General features: G+C 44.4%; 1 protein-coding gene across 1 annotated transcript in view; it reads left to right on the top strand.

Annotated features, from left to right (window-relative positions):
• Nucleotides 1–21,112, top strand: part of SEMA3A (semaphorin 3A) — a 223,325-nt gene that overhangs the window by 155,321 nt on the left and 46,892 nt on the right. Inside the window, exon 6 of the mRNA XM_033148345.1 lies at nt 523–642. Within this exon, the coding sequence (XP_033004236.1) occupies nt 523–642 (120 nt within the window). The remainder of the gene's footprint in view (nt 1–522; nt 643–21,112) is intronic.

Here is a 21,112-nt window from a genome sequence, read left to right as displayed (position 1 = left end):
GGAGTGGAGACGCGAACCCGGTTCACCAGATTACGAGTCTACCGCTCTTAACCACTACACCACACAGGCTCTCCAAGGGAGTATGTGCTCTGATTTGAGATGGGAGATGGATTGAGCCTCAAAAGGAAGTGAGGAGCTAAGTCTTCTGTTGAAGCTGACGCATTTCCTGTCTCTGGGCTGCAAGGCAGGCAGCGCATATCACTTGGACACCTCTGAGATTCACCAGAAAATAACGTTGCCCCCCCTAGATGCGTGTCTCCTCCTCTAAATAACCAGATATCATAAGCAAGGCATATATTGGCAACACTCCCTCCTCACAAGGTAAGTTTCTCTGCAAAAAGCTGGAATGAAAGAGGTAAACACGGAAGGTCTTGAAATGTATACGCCCAGACCTTTGCCCGTGCAAATAGCTTTCAACAGTCATGCGTGTCGTGCATTGGCATTCTGTTTGCTCCTTTGTAATAAATTCCGGTAGGTTCACTGAGTGGCTGATATTCCGTGCAATTTCATGCAATGTTACAGATGGTGAGCTTTATTCTGGAACGGCAGCGGATTTCATGGGCAGAGATTTTGCCATTTTCCGTACGCTGGGGCACCATCACCCAATCAGGACGGAGCAGCACGACTCCCGGTGGCTTAATGGTAAGTCAGGAATATTTGTTTACCCACTTTCCATAGTTTTAAGTGATGGCTAATTAACTTTAATGTGCAACGCTCATTGTGCAACGAGTATTTATTTGGCTGTGACCTTCCCAAAAATGACTCTTATCTGGTCGCAGATGTTGGAGAGGCGCTTCTGGCACGACAGTACTAACCCAGCTGCAACGGACCATGCTCGAAAGCGCATAAAACACTCAGTGGCACAAAAGGTGCACATGTTTGGTGGCCAAGTGATTACGCATCCTGAAATAGTTTACAGCAAGATGGCCTTGTTTCGTGACGATGGGGTTCACCTCTCTGATTGGGGAAATGACATCTGGCTGGCCGATATAGCGGAGGGATTGAAGTATTGGTTGCAGCGGTGAGGGTATGTGGCGGCGAGCCCCTTTCGGGACTCTTGTGGCGGTTAGGCATTGAGTGACCTAATGTTGGGGGGAGGGGAGGCCTGGCCATCGCCTGCCCCTCCAAGCTTAAGGGTAGTCCGTTAAAGGAATCCGGGGGTGTGGGATCTTGTCCGAAGCCCGGGGCGGGGCTAGGGCCATGCCACGACCCCATTGGAACCCAAGGGGAACTCGAGTTGGTCTGAATCGACGGGGCTCCCCTTATCAGTGGTTTACCCTTACTGGACTTCCTGCTCTGCGGGCAGGAGTCAGATATAGTCAGGTCCACTCAATGCCTAAGCCAATACCGCTCACATGCTGTAACCAATAAAGTTGTGGCCAAATTTTTCCCCAATCACATTAACCTTATATTCTGTGTCCTGGTGTTTTTATTTCATTCCCGGGAGGGCGGCTTTGGGGTCTCGACACGCAAATGAATGGAACTAATTGGGCCTTGATTTTATGTGTGCTTTGATTTTAACTCCATTGTTATTTGTAGAGTGTGGATTTTGCCTTAAGATGGGCAGTTTCTGTATTACTGAGAGCTGCTCTATCCTGTGAACTGAGAGCCAAAACTATGTTTTCTTCCGCAAACCCGATTCCCCGCCCCGACGTCCCCATGCACTGTGGAGTCAGACTGCATAATAAAATTGGCACATTTAGCACTAAGGTCTTCCCAGCTGTGAAGCACATGGGCTCAGGGATATGGTCACATGCCAATACTTAGATGTACATGTTTCATACAGATACCAAAACGAGAGATAAAACATTCAATTGTAGAATGTCTCTGCTGCTTATAACTGGGAGACATTTTTTCTGTTCTTCATTAACAAAGCCATGGGTAACTTCTTTTCTTTTCTTTTACTATATCTTGATTAAAATTTGTGAGTCTCCAGGAATCAGATAAAAATCTTTTTAGGGGATTAGTTGTGGTTCGTAGGCCACCAGTTGACTACCCTGCCTTTAAACCGTACTGGAAGACCTTAGGTCATGGGTAGGCAAACCAAGGCTCGGGGGCCAGATCCTGCCCAGTCGCCTTCTAAGTCTGGCTGGTGGATGGTCTGGGAATCAGTGTGTTTTTACATGAGTAGAATGTGTGCTTTTATTTAAGCAGTTTAGATTTAATTTTAAATTGTACTTTAATCTGTATTTTAATGAATTGTTTTTATGTTTTTGTTGTGATTTTATTGGTGTTAGCCGCCCTGAGCCCGGTTTGGCGGGGAAGGGCGGGGTATAAATAAAAATTATTATTATTATTATTATTATTATTATTATTATTATTATTATTAAAATGCATCTCTGCGTTATTTGTGGGGCATAGGAATTCGTTCATTTCCCCCCAAAAAATATAGTACGGCCCCCCACAAGGTCTGAAGGGGGAAAAAACTTCTGAAAAAGTTTGCTGACCCCTGCCTTAGGCAAAAAGCAAATTTCCTGAGGAAGTTTCTCCACAGACTTACAGGTGAAACTCGAAAAATTAGAATATTGTGGAAAAGTCCATTAATGTAAAAAATTGTTTTCATTAGGTACTGGAGTTTAATATATAAGATAGACTCATGACATGCAAAGCGAGATATGTCAAGCCTTTGCTTGTTATAATTGTGATGATTATGGCGTACAGTTGATGAAAACCCCAAAGTTGAGATTGTTAATTTGGGGTTCTCATCAGCTGTACACCATAATCATCACAATTATAACCAATAAAGGCTTGACATATCTCGCTTTGCATGTCATGAGTCTATCTCATATATTAGTTTCACCTTTTAAGTTGAATTACTGAAAGAAATGAACCTTTCCACGATATTCTAATTTTTAGAGTTTCACCTGTAGAGTGAGAACTCCAGTGAGAAATGTATTATTGGGCAAGCAGTTGGTATAAAGTCCCCACTCTCTGATTTTGAAAAGACCTTTCCTGTTTCAGTATAATCTATTTCAACTCTAAAGTTCTCCTTGGATAATCTCAGAAGTTATGTTGATTGTTTACATAGACACACCAAACAAACAAAAACTAGATCATATTTTTTTTCCTGAGCCAGTCCAATGGGATCTGCTAACATTTAAGGATTCATCCATTTCCAGCCTTAAAATAGCTCGTTTAGCAGGAATGCAGTGCAGCCACCTGCAGACTGAGGCTGAGTGTAGGCTGAGATGACTCACTCGGCCGTGATAGTTGAAACTTATGTTTCAAATGGGCCAAATGCATCAGACAATGAGTTGAACCTGATATGGCTGGTGGTATAAATTTGGGAGGGGGCACAGAGCTAGCCAGTGAGGGGTGAGGTATTGGATGAGTCCCAGATAGGGACTGGAGGGTAGCATTGGGGAGGCGGCAGGCCTGATGTCCCCCACCACCACTCAGTGACGTAGCAAGGGGTCGGGGTGCCCTGGGTTGCAGGGGGGTGACACTTGGGCCAGCTCCACCCCACGGGCCCAGAGCAAGCCGCAGAGCGAGGCCGCTCTGTCCTGCGGCCTGTCCAGGGCCCGCCTGCCAGTGCCGCTATGTGGCTGCTGCGCATGATTGGTGGCTCATGGGCTGCTGCTGCTGCTCCCAAGGCGACGTTGCAAGCCACAGAGCGATCTGTGGCTTGTGGGGCTGCTGAGTGCGAGTGGCGGGTGTAAGGCAGTGCTGCTTTTCACGCATGGCAGCCCCAAGAGCCACTGATTGCCTAGTGGCTCGTAAGGGCGCTGCGGGAGCAGCAGCGGCAGCCCGCCGGCGGAGCGCGCATGCATCGGATTTTGCGCGTGCTCACTCCATCCTGATGTTGCGTCGTGACGTCACAACGCAACGTCACGATGCCTCGCCCCCAGGGGGTGCCTCCGTTCACCGCCCTGGGTAGCGAGGAGGCTTCCCCCGCGCCTGCCACCACTATATCCCAGTATCCTGGTGACCCTAGTGTGGCCTTGAATGCCTCCAAGAGCCTCTTCCATGGCTGTGGCTCACCCATTGGGGCAGAGCTGCCATAAGAGCCTGTAAGGTTTCTGTGGTGGCTTCTCGCGAGTAAAGACTCCTGGCTCCGGATTCCTCTTATTTACAGGATTTATTGTACAACTATATACATTGCAGAGCTCAAAAGTCCGTGACCGTCTTAGTCACTCTCAGATCCCGGAAGTGGCGCTTTACGGGAGCGCCCCCAACAAAAGAACTTGGGCAGCCCAAGTCTCCTCCTCTCATCCCTGCGTTTCACCCCTCTACGGAATTGGGGCGAGGGAACTGCCGTTGCGCCCTCCTCCACTGAGCCGCTTGGTCGGTGATGGGAACCTGGAACATCCCACAGCCCTTCCACCACCCCGCTGGGCTCTGATGGTTCCCTGACAGAGCCTCTTCACAGAGCCATCACTATTGGGAGGGGGAGGTGAAGAGGCAAAAGGCAGCAGTGAAATTGGAACTGCGCAGGCACACCAGTGGAGCCCACAAAGTTCAGATTTTGTCGCCGCCGTGTCCCTCGCCTTCCACAGTGACGCCCTTGCTGGGAGGCTGTTCCTGCAGCTCCGTCCCACTGTGCAAACTTCTCCTGATCTTCCTCCTGCTCCTCCTTGCACCATGCCATCAGAGAGGAAAGGCCCTTTTATTTTCAATAGCCATAGGCAGCCCCACACACAAAGCCCCAGGCTGGCATCTTCTTGGGTTCCCGCTTCCTTCCATCTTCTCTCAATTCACACTTTTCCTTTGTGCTGCCTGGGTGCCTGCTTAGCCCAGCTTTCCTCCCAGAACTCTCTTTCAGGAGGCAGGAGGCATCGAAAGTGCTTCCTTCCCTCCCATGCTGCTGACACCTATGAGCTCTGCACCCCCCTTTTTCTAAATCCTTTCAGTACGCTTTGGAGATGGCATTTGTCATTCCAGCCATGTGGGTCCGGTTTGCTTCAAGCCACATCTTTAGGCGAGGTGCCACACCTTTGGGTTCCTTAACGCTCCAGCTGCAAAAGTCGGAATCACAAAAGCCGGATAGATGTTTATTCGGCATTTGCGCCCATCATACAATACAATCATACAATACAAAACAAGCAGTCAATCAAAAATCAGATAGAATCAAATAAAACGACAACCCAATACAGGCCGCGGATATAATAACACAACTCACAGGGACCGATATTATCACTTCGATAAAACATATCTAAAAAAGAACTAAGGTTAAAATTTAGGCACCCAAAACTAAAACCAATGCCTAATTCTATTTTTGAAAAACATATCTAATTACCGGTATCAGTAATTGGCTGACATCCCATTTTGTCTCTTGTGCGAGATGACGGCTGTTAGGAATCTAGCAACCTGTAGAGTTATATAAGGGTCCACATCTTGGAGAACCCAAGCAAGACGTAGGTCAACTGGCTTATCAGCAATGGACTGAATTATCGGATTTAATATACTGGCACGTATCGATCTGTACATAGGGCAATTGAACATTACATGCTGTAGAGATTCAGTTGATTTGTTTTCACAGGCACACATAGGAGAAACTTGGCCCTTAGTAAATCTATGACTCATCACGTTCGATGGAAAAACATTAAACCTAGCTCTAATGAAGGCATAACGATGTGAAGCAACCGTGAGTGATGTTAAATAAGATGGGACTCTGTAGATAGGGGTAATGCCGATATTTAACGGCGAACAAACTCCCCCACCAGTTAAGAGATTTTGATATAGCTCCACATCATCCAGAATTTGGTTTATACACCTTTTTTGCTGCAGTAAGATCCAATTTGAGTAATTCAGAAGGTGAGATCTCATAGGTCAGCAATTTGGCATGCCTTTGAGAACCAATCGCTGCGCACCATCACAAGGAAATTCCACAATGGCTTTGGACTTGTACTGTAAACTAAGGCAGAAGCAACAATGAGGGAAAGGGGAGGGGAGGCAGGAATGCCTTTTAATTCAATGGGCACCCTGTGCCAGACATAATGACTCACTGATTAGGAGTCCTGTAGGCGCTAACCCAATATAAATAACAACTATGAACCTCTGCCAAACATATGGCTCTGCTCGGTGTTAGCATCATGAGAACGGTGTGTGTGCCATTTGTGAGAAATACTTCGGAAACGGTTATTCCTTGGTTTCACTTTCACTCTAATTTTTAGCCAAGATAGCTGGACTTCAGAGAATGTCAACGGGTGAAAGGGGAGAGTTTATTATTATTATTACTATTCTTTTGGTTTTCTGTGGACCTATGGCCAAAGAATCTTCCGGAATAATATCTTAACTCTCCCCCCAGCTGATTGATTCCCAAGGATAACCTGCCCTAGCTCTCTCATGCAAGTAAAAGCTGCTTTTGTGCCGCAGATCCACACACTGACAGCTGAGTCAGGAGGATTTATGCAGGGAGAGAGCGCAGTCATTGTCCACCGTCCCCATGGCTCAGTGCCGAAATTGTGGCATTTCCCTCTCTCCTTTTGAACTGCGCTCGCCAGTCTCTCAGCGCTGAATGTGAGAACTGATTTTCCCAAGTTAGCACTAAGGATGCATCTGAGAGGATCAGGAAATGGAAATGGCCTGGAGACAGAGAGGGGTATGATTACCTACACAGAGCTTGCAACCCCTCTAGAAATCAAAGCCTTTAGAAGCCGGAAGCTTTTGTGGAATTCAAATGTGTGTATCTCTCTGGCTTACCAAAGGGAGACGATTGGGTTTCGGTTATACTCCTTGCATGCGGTGCCTTTAGAGTAATAGCTTTCAAACTCAGGGGACCCTTTCCAGGTCGATTTGTCTACCCTGGAAACCCAGTTCATGGTACAGCACTTTCTAAGGCACTTTCTAGCATGCGCTGTGTTCATGCGGAGAATCAGCTGTCTGTTAGGCCTCTCTTTCTGCAGACTGAAGGGGCTGTGGGGGCTGAGGACATCTCCCCCCCCCCCAATAAAGTCCTTTCTGGCTACCTTAGGGAACTGAGAGATCTCTATTCCCCCATCCCACCCACATGCCCACCCACATGCACACTAGGGAGGGGAGAATCTTTCAAGTTTGGTTTCTCTGTTTTTATCCAGTGGTAAATAATAATAATAATAATAATAATAATAATAATAATAATAATAATAATAATAAATGTCCCATACCTGCATATGCATGAGGTTTTTTTTAAAAAAAAAACCCTAGGAAAATCCATATGCATTTTCATGTACACTTCTACTCGTGCTAATTTTAACACAATTTTTGCAAGCAATTTTCCTATAATAGAATGCATTTTGCACATTATTTTTTTTTACTAATGCACACCTTTTTGTATGTGCTTTTCATTAATGTACACATTTTTGAATGCATTCTTTGGCTGAAGAACTGCATCTCCATTCGGACTAGTTTTGAAGGAGAACTGTGTCTCATTTCATATATTCCTTCAGGAAAGATTGAACAAAATGCAGATTGAATATATTCCTCCTCATCCTTAACACACACACACAAACTTATTCTTTCTTTCAGTTTTTACTTTTTTTGACAAAGAGGTTCTTAAATCTTCAGACACCGGCAGCTTTCACTGTAAAAATCTTAAACTCAGCAAATTTCAATATTAGGGGCAGACAGATAGATGTTTTTGTCCAACTCCCTCCGCTTCTCTCTGCAAGGAAATAAATAATTGTATTCCCTTTATGCAGAGCTGAGGGTTTTTTAAAAAAAAGAAGAAGAAGAAGGAAAGAGAGAAATGTTACGGGATTTTTTCATCCTATGTCCTTGCTTTTCATTCAGTTTTGTAAAGCTTCTTGATGTTTATAGCATACTTTCTGTGGCTTTTTTTGGGGGGGGGGACTAAGTGGGAAAATAACCATGCCAAGTTCTCCAGAGACATTGTCCTTAAGCTGCTGAGTACTATAGAAGCTGAATGAGTATTCAGTGAGTGAGAGAGAGAGAGGGAATGCCCTCATAATTTTACAGCCTTTGGGATGGGAAACATGGCCTCGATCCTCAGTCGTACAGCACTAGCAATATTTTTCAGTGAGTTCCTTTGATGGATGACTATGGGATGCTCCCATTTCTGGATCCGTTGATCCCTGAGCACATTATTGAGAGCCCTCTGCTACATTGACTAAGTCATCTGAAGTTACACCCACTGGGCTCGTGCGTCAAAACAAAATAGAAAATTCCTTCCAGTAGCACCTTAGAGACCAACTGAGTTTGTTCTTGGTATGAGCTTTCGTGTGCATGCACACTTCTTCAGATACACTGAAACAGAAGTCACCAGATCCTTAAATATAGTGAGGGAGTGGGGAGGTGTATGACTCAGAAGGGTGGTGGGTGATCAGCTGATAGGTGTGGAAAACCTGTTGATGACTCTTAACGGCTGCAATTAGTCTTGCAGGGAAAGGCAAGGGGTGAGATGGCTAAAGATAGCTTTGTTATGTATAATGAGATAAGAATCCAATGTCTTTGTTCAGACCAGATTTCTCCGTGGTTTTAAGTTTGGTGATTAGTTGCAATTCAGCCACTTCTCTTTCCAGTCTATTTCTGAAATTTCTTTGTATTAAGACAGCTACTTTGAGATCTTTTATAGAATGTCCTGGGAGATTGAAGTGTTCTCCTACTGGGTTCTCTGTCTTGTGATTCCTGATATCAGATTTATGTCCATTTATCCTTTGGCGTAGGGTTTGGCCTGTTTGTCCAATATAGAGAGCTGAAGGGCACTGTTGGCATTTGATGGCATACACAATGTTGGAAGATGAGCAATTAAATAGTCCTGAGATGGTATGTTTGATGTTGTTGGGGCCAGTAATGGGCTCGTGCGTGTTTGGTAGCCGTGTCAGTTTCTGGGCTAGCTCTGCCACACAGTCCTCTGTCCAAAAAGAGGCCAAAGTTGCCAATGGGAAACGGTTTCCCCAGTAGCTTGTGCTCAGTTGCGGTTTATTCCTGAACACAGGGAAGTAGTCTGCACTGCAGATATAAACAGAGAAGTGAATCTTAACCATGTTGACTTCAGCTGGAGACGAAGCACCATGGGCGAGGACGTCACTGGATCTTCAATGTCTGGCTTGACTCCCTCCCTCCTCCATCCTTCTTCAGCGACAATTAGTTTAATTAGCATTGACCTTGTCAATATGAATTTCCTCTTTTCTGGCCACCATGGTCAGAGTCTGGTGGGCATTAAGAGATTTACTGTTGACTGCATAATTGGAGTTCATGTGTATGGTTGAAATGAGTGAGGAGAATTGCACAGAAAACAATGCATGTCACCGCGGCGCGATCGCCTCTGCTGACATGGCTCTCAATAGCTCCCCCTCTGTGAAAACAGGGACTGTTTGCAAATTAATTAGTTTCTGGCAAGAGCCTGATTGTTGACCCAGAGTTTGTAGAGTGGAAGAACAATCAGATTAGTGTGTTCCATACAAAGGCCCAGGGCGACACCGGAGTGTGGTTTGCCAAACAGGGTAGGACATGAATGGAGTGAAACAAATTCTTCTTTGGAGACACCATGGCAAAGGTTAAGTGTGATGTGGCTGGAGCGCATGAGCCATAGAGGTGGGGTGGAGTGGGGGAGAGATGGATTAGATATGTTCATCTGCATGGAGCTGGTTAATGCTAATTGATTCTAGGAGCTGCAGAGACCTGGATGAGTAGTGTGAGGCTCTGCAATGGGGTGGGGGAATGTCTTCAAACTGAGCAGTAAAAATTGTCCCAAAGGGAAATACTAGAAAGGAAACGCACACATTCAATCCACATTTTGGGATTTTGAAATTAGTTTTAATTGCTTAATCCCTTTCCTGCTCACTCAGAAGTAAGTCTGTCTGGTAGCAGAACTTTCAGGTGCGCATAAAATTGCAACCACAATCTGTCTGAAGCCTATGGGCACAATCAGGTAATTTTAATTAAAAACAGCGTAGTCCCCGATTGCTCAAATTTGTATCTGTGTTTTAATACAAATACTAAAATAATTTGACAGGTAATTAATTCTGCAGTAGCTGCCAAGAAGCTTGCTCCTATGATGGGTTGGTTTTACCTTTTAAAATGTGTTGGTATACTTCAATATTACATTGAGCATTTATTTTACTGGAATTGGTATGGGGTTGTGTAAAGTTATTTAAGTGGCATCTCATTAGTCAACCTTTAAAATGATATTTGAGTGTATAGGTTCAGTCTGAATGTTATAAGTGGTCAGAAAGAGAGAAAAAGTATTGAGAAAAATGGAAACAAAATGAAGACAAGTTCTGTTTGATTTCCAGAAACACCGGAGCTTGCCTCCTTTTTGAAAATTACCGGCACCTGCCATGCCCATACTTTTCAGAAACACTAGAAATACCCAAATATAACTGTCAAGGCTACACAGTGAAGACCTACTGTGCTTTTTAATCCATCCCATTCATTACACAGGTCAGCTTCCTGTTGAATTTTGCCCAGTGTGATGTAAAGCTGCTATTTGTGAGTAGCAATGAGCTGACAAAGCTTATTTGTCAATAAATTCAGTTCCTACAACAACATTAGGATGATTCATGTGGCAAAAAGGAGGTCACCACCTGGCAACAATAGACAGGAAACAGGAGATAAAATTCCCAGGGTGCAAACTTTGCATTGTTTTTCAGGATAAAACTTTCATGCGTCTTGCATCTATGGGGTTTTATGATTCATACCTGCACATTATTAAAAATACCACACCAGAATAAATATGTTTTAAACACACTTCCATAGCTGATGGTGGGTGATTTCTCCAATTAAACACTTCAGTATATTAATCATATTCTCTGTTTATGAAAGATATGGAAATTGTTCCTCCCCCACATGAATGAGATATTTTGTTTGTCCTATTGAAACTGTTTTAGCTTCCTCACACCTTTTACTCAAAGATGAGCCTCCAAACCCATTTTGGATTCCACCTTACGAGAAATGCTGATCTAAAGAAACCTCTGATTGGGATTTAAGTCTTCAACCATTTTAATTAAACTGTTTCAATAGGATTTCATGGCAAGTGAATACATTGCAAGTATCCTTTACTGGACCGGAGACTAGCTATTTTTAAATTTTGTGCACCTTCACCCCACTCCACCTCCAATATTTTCCATGACTCGCATAAAAAAATGAGTGAATATATTTTTGAATTCAGTTCTTCACCAGCTATCAGGAAATCTAAACAAATTAAATTGTGTGTGTTTCTGTACCTATGTCTATGTGTATAATAGACCACTGGCTTATCCTATCCTTCATCAATTACTCACCTATAAGCAAGGGTGCTCCATCATGGACTAGTTCTTCTAAGGACAGAGTGTGCTCAGCTTAAAAATATTTCCTACCATGTGGCAATCTATTGTTCCTCTAAATCTTGTCACTTATTTCTTTTTTTTAAAAAAATAATTTTTTATTGTTTTATACTACATTACTACAAAAAATAAAATATACATTCACATTCATTTTCCAGTTTTGGCTATCATAGCCGTGACTTCCCTCAGACCTTCCACATGGCATTCAGAATTATATCTTAGTATTATACTTAATCTACCATTGCTTAAATTATCATAAAACTCTTACTCACTCTATCTACCATAATTACAATAATATTTCTACACATTAACTACAAAGCTTCTTGAAGTCCTATTAGCGTATTCAACTGCGAATTATTTGTCAAATAGTTCGTAAACTTTAACCAGTCTTTGATGAATTTCTGGTCCCGCTGTTCCCGGATTCTTCCCGTCATTTTGTCCAATTCTGCATATTCCATTAATTTCACTGTCCAATCTTCTTTTGTCGGTATTTCTTCTTGTTTCCACCTTTGTGCTAGCCAAATCCTAACTGCAGTCACTGTGTATTGGAAAAGTTTAACATCCTGTTTTTTAATGTCTGTACCTATAATACCTGATAGAAAGGCTTCAGGTTTTTTAGCAAAATTATATTTCAACTTTTTTCTCAACTCATGATATATCATATCCCAGTATGCCCTCACCTTCTTACACTCCCACCACATATGATAAAAGGTACCGACACTTTCCTTACATTAAATCTTGTCACTTATTTCATTACGGGAGCTTTGTAAACAGATATTAAGTTGATCCACATGTACATTGCAACAGGGGCGGAGCAAGGGGGGCTGGCCGCCCCGGGTACTGCCCTGGGGGGGTGACACTCGGGGTGGTGCCCTGCCCCCGCGATCGGTGCGTGTGGGGCGCAGCAAGTTTTAAGGCTGCAGCGTGTGAACAGCAGCACAGCGTCTGTGCTGCTGTTCGCGCGCTGCAACCTTAAAACTTGGCGCATCGCTGCATGGTCGGGAGGGGTGCCGGCCGCTCGCGCCCTCCATCTTGGGTGGACTGCACATGTCCTCACATGCACAGCCCACCTGGGATGCTGTGCGCGCACCGTGACGTCACGGCGCATGCGTCATGACGTCAGGGCACATGCGCGCTAGGGAGCTGCTCCCTACACCCCTGGAATTGCAAAGTGCTGAATAACAAGCTGAATAGAACACTATAGAGCAGAGATGGGCAAGTCCGCCTACTGGCCAGATCGTAACTGACTCCAGCCCAAGCTCCGGCCAAGTTTGACAGCTGGGCGGGGTCACCCACATGTCAGTCACCTGACACCACAGTGGTGTCAGGTGAATTTTTTTTTGCCCGCAGTTTGAAACCAGACCGTATGGGCAAACACACAGTCTGCAAAGCGCCTTCCAGGGTGCTCCACGAGATTCAACAGTCAGTGGGTAGTCAAGGTATCTTACAGAACACTTTGCAAGGGGCTTCAGAAGACCGGACAAGGAGCTGAGCATCAGGTCTGATTGTTCAGTGCTTGGCAGGTGCCATCCTTCAGCAAAAACCCTTTGGGCTGAGCCAGGTAGAAGACAGCAGGCCCAGTAAGCTAGATGAGAAATATACATATGAAGACACCCTCTGATCCTGATGCATAACAATGCATATAGGAACCAAGACAGTGCTTTGGCTAACGAGCATTTCCATATGTAAATGCACAGCACAAAGTGCACACTCTCATGTAGAACTCAATGGGATTTGCTTCTGAATAAACATGAACTGAATGCTGTTCTCAATTACAGATGTCTGCCTTTTGCATTAAAGGAAGACAACAAATTTGCAGTTACAGGATTGCAGCGGAAATACGACTGCAAATTTCCTTGTGTCCTTTGAGAGCCTGTGCTGCCTTTTCGGCTTAGCATACAACGTGATTTAAATTGCAGCTTGTGCCGAGATGTGTCATGGGATTGCTCTCCATGTTTCAAACTGTTTATAGTTCAGTGAGCTCAACCTTTGGCATTCTGAGAATCAAATAATGTCATGGATGATATCAAACTGATAGCTGGCATGAGATTGCTTTAAAACTCGCTTGCATTTAAAGCGTAAGAATCTGTGGGTGTGTAAATCTTCCATCGACGAATGCTTTGAAACTGAATTTGGCCAATGGATGAGGGTTTTGACATCGCAGCACATTAATGGAAACTAAATGGAAACTCCGAATCAGAAAATAGCTTTTATGTTGATGTGGTTACCTGAGAAACAGACCTATCTTACAAACACAACCAGGGCGTTTTTTGCAGCCAAAAGTCACTGGAACTCAGGTGGGCACCATTACCATTCTAAGACAACAGGGGAGGCGTCTGTGGTGAGTTCCAGCACCTCTTTTTTTTAGGAAAATAGCAATGCACACAACAAAATGAGGTGGTAATATGGGAATCTCCCCTTCGCACTGCATGCACTGGAAACAATTTTTCATGGTTCCCTTTGTAAAACAGAAATAAGCATAGGCTGCCTAAAATGCAGAATTTGCAAAAGGATGTGCTAGAGCTGAGGTTAATTTTCTCCTTGCAATAACTTTTTATACCCTTTAAAAGCTAGCATTTACAGTCCATTCCACAACTTCTTGTGTACCAACCTGACTGGAATGATAGCATTCTTTCTATTCTATTCTGAGCTCTACCACTTCAGATTGGGAGTGTGTGGGTTGTTGTTGTTGTTGTTGTTGTTGTTGTTGTTGTTCTTCTTCTTCTTCTTCTTCTTCTTCTTCTTCTTCTTCTTCTTCTTCTTCTTCTTGTCATTTTACAATTTTGGAGTGCTTCTCATTGTTACAAAAACCTTGCATGCATTGTTGTTGTTGTTGTTCAGTCGTTCAGTCGTGTCCGACTCTTCGTGACCCCATGGACCAGTGCACGCCAGGCACGCCTATCCTTCACTGCCTCCCGCAGTTTGGCCAAGCTCATGTTAGTAGCTTCTAGAACACTGTCCGACCATCTCATCCTCTGTCGTCCCCTTCTCCTTGTGCCCTCCATCTTTCCCAACATCAGGGTCTTTTCCAGGGAGTCTTCTCTTCTCATGAGGTGGCCAAGGTACTGGAGCCTCAACTTCAGGATCTGTCCTTCTAGTGAGCACTCAGGGCCAATTTCCTTGAGAATGGATAGGTTTGATCTTCTTGCAGTCCATGGGACTCTCAAGAGTCTCCTCCAGCACCATAATTCAAAAGCATCAATTCTTCGGCGATCAGCCTTCTTGATGGTCCAGCTCTCACTTCCGTACATTACTACTGGGAAAACCATAGCTTTAACTATACGGACCTTTGTCGGCAAGGTGATGTCTTTGCTTTTTAAGATGCTGTCTAGGTTTGTCATTGCTTTTCTCCCAAGAAGCAGGCGTCTTCTAGTTTCGTGACTGCTGTCACCATCTGCAGTGATCATGGAACCCAAGAAACCCAAGAAAGCACTGCCCTTCTTTGAGACTGGGATGTAGACTGATCTTCTCCAATCCTCTGGCCACTGCTGAGTTTTCCAAACTTGTTGGCATATTGAGTGTAGCACCTTAACAGCATCATCTTTTAGGATTTTAAATAGTTCAGCTGGAATATCATCACTTCCACTGGCCTTGTTGTTAGCGAGGCTTTCTAAGGCCCATTTGACTTCACTCTCCAGGATGTCTGGCTCAAGGTCAGCAACCACACTACCTGGGGTGTATGAGACCTCCATATCTTTCTGGTATAGTTCCTCTGTGTATTCTTGCCACCTCTTCTTGCCACCTCTTCTTGATGTCTTCTGCTTCTGCATTATTATTATTTAATTGCAAGTAAAAATACACATATGAGGTTAAGGCTGTGTAAAAGCTTTCTCTCTGAGGTATGTGCTCATTTACAAATGGCCTGGATCTTTGTACCCAGGTCCATTAAAATAGGGACTCCCACCTGCAGCCCCTCCCCCATCACTCAAGACCATTCTCTGGCTCTGCTTCATGTCTCTGGCAGGCCTTAGGTAGAGAGAGAGAGATCAGGCTCCCCAAAATGGTTCGGCAAACACATCTATGCATGTTCACCCCACCTTTGGTTTCATTTGTGTGGCGGAGGAGAGAGATAAAGTGATCTTCCTGCGTAATAAAAAGCCAAATAAAACTTATCACACAGTTAAAATGTTATGGTGAAGTCAGTGATGCACCATAGTTTATTGGGTTATTGGTGGACCACCTGCTAACTACTCCATAAAGAAGAACAATTGCTATACATTATCATGTAATACAATACTGTACAGTTTCATGGCATTATAGGAAAACTGGCAACAAAATTACAGTGTGCATTGGGCTTTTTAAACGAAACAGCTGCATTTTCATTGGAATACAGTCCTATCGGAGCTTTTATCCCTTGAGATGTGTATGTGATGAAGCATCAGTTTCAAGAGTTTATTGAAAGTGTTCCACTACCAACTTGGTCCTGTTCCTTGAGCACTCCATTCCAGGCAGATCACCATAACAGATGAAACTCCCCAAAACATTTTGCTTTTGCTTCATTTCCCATTTTACTCAAAGTATGTATGGATATGTGGTGGACTCTCTTTCCTTGGAGGTTTATAAGCAGAGGTTGGGTGTTTGATCGAGCTGGGAATCCTGCATTGCAGGGAGGAGGCATTTGCGAAACTATGGTTCAAGGCTACCTTATCAGAGAGAATCTCCAATGGTTTTCCACTGTGGGAATTGCTACTCGTCCCATTTTTAGGGATTTGTTTTGTTTTCAATTCTCTTCTTACACAATGCAGCTGCTGAATGGAAGACCAGCATAGGAAAGAAATGAGCTTCTTCACATTTTACCTAGGCTCTTTTAGCAGGAAACACCTTGACTGTTTCCCCCCTTGGTCAAATGCTTGGTTTTCTGTGGCAGGACAGTCCTGGAAGAGAGCCTTAAGAGGCCCCTGCTCCCATCTTTGGCCTCATCCATACTGATGTGCCATGAGGACAATAAGCTTCCTGTACCTTCTTCAATTGTCCATGTGATGTTCTCTTCTACATCACTGCCTTCCTACACTTCCCCTTCCTTAATCTAGCTTTTTCATGAGAAAATCCAGATTGAAGGAGGGAAAAGTTTGAGTAAGCAGTGGTCTAGAGAACATCATATGGACAATGAATGGACATAGAGGAAGCTTACCATCCACATTAAACTAAAGCATGGACAAGCCCTTTCCCTTCAAACTGCAGCCTCAACAACTGCACTCTAAGGATAAATTACAGAATGGCAGGTAGTCTGTGGTTTCAGTTTTGAGTTTCTGCCTTCAAATTTGTTCAGTGGCCCCAGGCCACACTTTTTTAAAGGCTGAGGTGGTTACCCAGCGTCTTAAGTTGGTGACTTTCCCAGTATCAGCTAGCCGGTCTTTTGAAATAGACCAGCCAGGGGTTGGACTTGGCACCTTCTGTCTGCAACATACATTAAGGGGGGGGGGTATTTGATCCCCTGCTAAATTTGCCCATTGCCCTCTGACGAAGAAATGACCAGTCCATAATTTTAATGGTAGGTTTATTGTAGCTGTGAGAGACAGAATAACAACTGGAAAAACCCCAGAAACCCAGAAGACAAAAGTCAGAGATTGATGTGCGTTATATTGAGTGAAATAAGTATTTGATCCCTTGATGACTTAGTGCTTGGTGGCAAAACCCTTGTTGCCAATTACACAGGTCAGACGTTTGTTGTAGGTGGCCACCAGGTTTGCACACATCTCAGGAGGTATTTTGTCCCACTCCTCTTTGCAGATCCTCTCCAAGTCAGTAAGATTTCGAGGCTGATGTGTAGCTACTCCAGCCTTCAGCTCCCTCCACAGATTTTCGATGGGATTAAGGTCTGGAGACTGGCTAGGCCACTCCAGGACCTTAATGTGCTTCTTCTTGAGCCACTCCTTTGTTGCCTTGGCTGTGTGTTTTGGGTCATTGTCATGCTGGAATACCCATCTTTGACCCATTTTCAGTGCCCTGGCTGAGGGAAGGAGGTGCTCACCCAAGATTTGACGATACATGGTCCCGTCCACCGTCCCTTTGATGTGGCGAAGGTGTCCAGTCACCTTAGCAGAAAAGCACCCCCAAAGCATAATATCTCCCCCTCCATGTTTGACAGTGAGGATGGTATTCTTGGGGTCATAGGCAGCATTCCTCCTCCTTCAAACACAGTGAGTTGAGTTGATGCCAAAGAGCTCGATTTTGGTCTCATTTGACCACAACACTTTCACCCATTTTTCCTCTGGGTCATTCAGATGTGCATTGGCAAACTGCAGACAGGCCTGTACGTGTGCTGTCTTGAGCAAGGAGACCTTGCAGGCTCGGCAAGATCTCAGTCCTTCATGGCATAGTGTGTTACCAACTGTTTTCATGGCTAGGGACGTGAGCGGCGCTGTGGCTTAAACCGCAGAGCCTAGGGCTTGCTCATCAGAAGGTCGGTGAAGGTTCGAATCCCCACGATGGGGTGAGCTCCCATTGCTCGGTCCCAGCTCCTGCCAACCTGGCAGTTCGAAAGCACGTCAAAGTGCAAGTAGATAAATAGGTACCGCTCCAGTGGGAAGGTAAACGGCGTTTCCGTGCGCTGCTCTGGGCTGCTTCATCACCGTTCTCCTGATGATTGCAACTCCACGAGATGAGATCTTGCATGTTGCCCCAGACTGAGGGAGGTTGACAGTTATTTTGTGTTTCTTCCATTTGCGAATTACTGCATCAACTGTTGTAACCTTCTCACCAAGCAGCTTGGCAATAGTCCTGTAGTCCAGTCCAGCCTTGTGCAGGTCTACAATCTTGTCCCTGACACCCTTGGACAGCTCTTTGGTCTTGGTCATGGTGGCTACTTTGGAATCTGCTGGACTGATTGCTTCTGTCGACAGGTGTCTTTTGTACAGGTACTGTAACGAGCTGGGATTACAGGTAAGACCTCTCCCTTACAGCAGGTGCTTCTAATCTTAGCTCCTTACATACAGTGAAGATACCAGGTAGCCTGACATCTGGCTGGTTGTTAGGGGATCAAATACTTATTTCACTCATTATAATGCACATCAATCTCTGACTTTTGTCTTCTGGGTTTCTGGGGGTTTTCCTGTTGTCTCACAGCTACAATAAACCTACCATCAAAATTATGGACTGGTCATTTCTTCATCAGAGAGCAAACAGGCAAATTTAGCAGGGGATCAAATACTCCCCCCCCCTCGCTGTATATGCTTCACCACAGATCTATCATCCCCTTCCATAATAGAAATATGAATGGAGCATTTCATTGACCAGTTGGAAGACTTGAGAATTGACCAGGAGGATTCCATGCAGGAAATCAAAGTCCAGGGGATAAAAAGATGAAAGAAGGGATTGAATTTATGGCAATCCTAGCAGGAAATAATAAAAAGTTTTAAAGATAACTGTAAAAAGGAGGATTTGGGAGCAGACAGATACAGTGTCTTGCAAAGCTGGCAAATAAAAGTATCCTAAAGTGAGTTTAAAAAGGTTAAAATAAGATCTACAAACATGGGAAGGGAGATAGAGCAGCAGCAGCAGCAGCGTATCGTAGACTTGTAGCCTGGAGAATTCTGCATTAGAGCCCAACAAGTTAGGCCAACAATAGCGCTGTCAGAATTATGTACATGATGATTTATTTCCTTGCTTGCACAGCTTGTCTTGATTTTGTAAAGAAAATGTATTTTCAATTACTTTAGCAGCAAGATAGATGAGGTGGAAGGATACAACGTGACTACTAATCTTGGGGGATATTTTCATTTATGTAATGTAGGCCCTGATCTGTATTCTGCAGGCGGGTGCATTTTCAGGAACACAAAGAATTGTATACCACAATGAAGAATCCTATCAGTCTTCCAGATTGTCTGATATTTTGCTTCAACTGACAACATGGGGCTCACTTATTTTTTTTTTTTTTACCATATTGCTCATTCCTCTCTTGTGCGCACTCTCTCTCTTTCATTCATTCCCAAATTTCTTCTTTCTTTCGGGAGGGGTGCTCCCTAAATGGGTGGGGCTACCTCCAGTGGGTGGAGCTAAGAACAGATCTGCCCAGATTCGGGTGTACCTATATTTCTGCGTCACAATATCATGCATTTCCCTGGCCACCTTCCTCATGCCTGGCTGATGTGGCACTGGAATGCTTATGAGACCAGGGCATGTTGAAAAACGGAAGGGGAGAACTTGAACAAAAAGCTTCCAATTCCAGCGGCAGCATGCGAGCAAGAGCATTCATGTGCCTGTTTCCTCAGAAGCAAGTTGCGCTGTGTCTCCTAAACTGTGCGCACCTGCCCAATGACAAACACTTGGTTTAAACAAAAATAGCATGCCTGCTTTAAATACCAACCAGTCAGAGCAGATTCGTTTTCTGGGCTTTTTCACAATTGGCTTGTGACTACACAAGTGCTGCCTTCTCACTTATAAATCGGGTTCTCCCCTGGGAGAGCACGTGTTGTGGTGGGGGCTGGCAAGCCACCTCCCTGGGTAGCTGGGTGGGATGAGTTAGCCGGCCACAGCTTCAATAGGTCACTGGGATGTTGCTGGGGAGAATTAAATGTTGCAATGTTGTGATGGACAGCCCAGCGTCCTTTATATTGCCCTGCATGCAGGGTGATCCTCCTCCTGGCTGCGTGCTTCGGATCACCCACCCACCCTCCCTTTATTTTAGGCCTCTGCATTTGACCTTGCAACTGCCTGTCATGGGGTCGTCTGCTTTGGGGGCAGGGGCCCAGTAGGAATTTTGTCCATTTGGCTGATTGGCTGTTGCCATTTGGTTTTTGCCTACTGCAGTAGCAACTAGACACAACTTGTAATGTTGGTGGTTAGGCATTGGTTATTGTGTTGGTTACTGGAAGGGTGGTGCCCACCTCCAGAATTATGATGATGATGGTGTGCAGGGAATTCCGTTAAAGGAGTCCAGGGGCTCGACATGCTTTTGTCCGAACCCCCGATAGGGGGACAGGGCCATGCAAGCCCAGCATCCTTTATATTGCTCAGCCCCCAGCTCTCCCCAGATGGCATTCTCCCGTCGCTGACCAAAAGCCAGCTCTGTCCCGGTGGACAGCTAGTCTGAACCAATGCCTGCGCAACTACTCACATAATTTGTATTTTAATAAAGTTGTGGCCTAAATTATTGCCAAAAGCCCAAACAAAATTTATGTCTGACGTGTGAATTTTTTGGAGGTTGACTTGGGGACCTCAACACGCAACGCAACATTTCCACACACCCTTTCACAGAGGCACAAAAATCCCCTTTTGCAGAAATAACACCTGGCTTTGAGGTTGTGATAAGCTGCAAAATCACTGCATTGCTAAAGTCACAAGAATGCATATCTGTGTTGATTTTTCCAGGTATGCATTAGGGAAGATACCTGACAGACCTTAGTAAACAACAGCTGACCTTTAAAGTACAAAAGAGACAGAACACTCATCCAGTGACAGGAAGATGGACTGTGTGATCAAACATGCCTGTTCTGTATCTTTCCCTTTTGATTCGAACAACTCCCCCCTTCTTCCCCCTCCAAATTTGCTCATTTTTTTTTAACTGAGCAATATCACATCAGTGATAAGCCCATAAATGAGATCCTCTCAGCTAAAATACTGGTGTTTATTCTTCACATTTTCTTTTGCTAAATTAAATTTGAAATTACACATTCTAGCCACATGAATACCAAACAGGGCTGTCATAATTGATGTGATAACACTGAATACCAAAAGGGGTAATGAAGAATATTTTTTTTCCTCTGCTCTGCCAACTGTTGTTTCTATCTCTTGATGAATTTTGTGTTATTTCACTAACATGACAGGTTAGTGTAAAAAAAAAAAAAAACACCCCACAATCATTCAACCATTGCTTATTTCAAACTTAACTGGTGCCGTGGATTTAATCTTCCTTTAATAGATTTTGTGTCAAGTTTGTCTACTGTAGCTGTGAAAGTTAATTATAAGAT

The sequence above is a fragment of the Lacerta agilis genome, chromosome 5 (assembly GCF_009819535.1).
Source record: "Lacerta agilis isolate rLacAgi1 chromosome 5, rLacAgi1.pri, whole genome shotgun sequence".
Taxonomy (NCBI): domain Eukaryota; kingdom Metazoa; phylum Chordata; class Lepidosauria; order Squamata; family Lacertidae; genus Lacerta; species Lacerta agilis.
The sequence above is the reverse complement of the archived record's forward strand: the minus strand, read 5'-3'. Positions and strand labels throughout refer to the sequence as shown.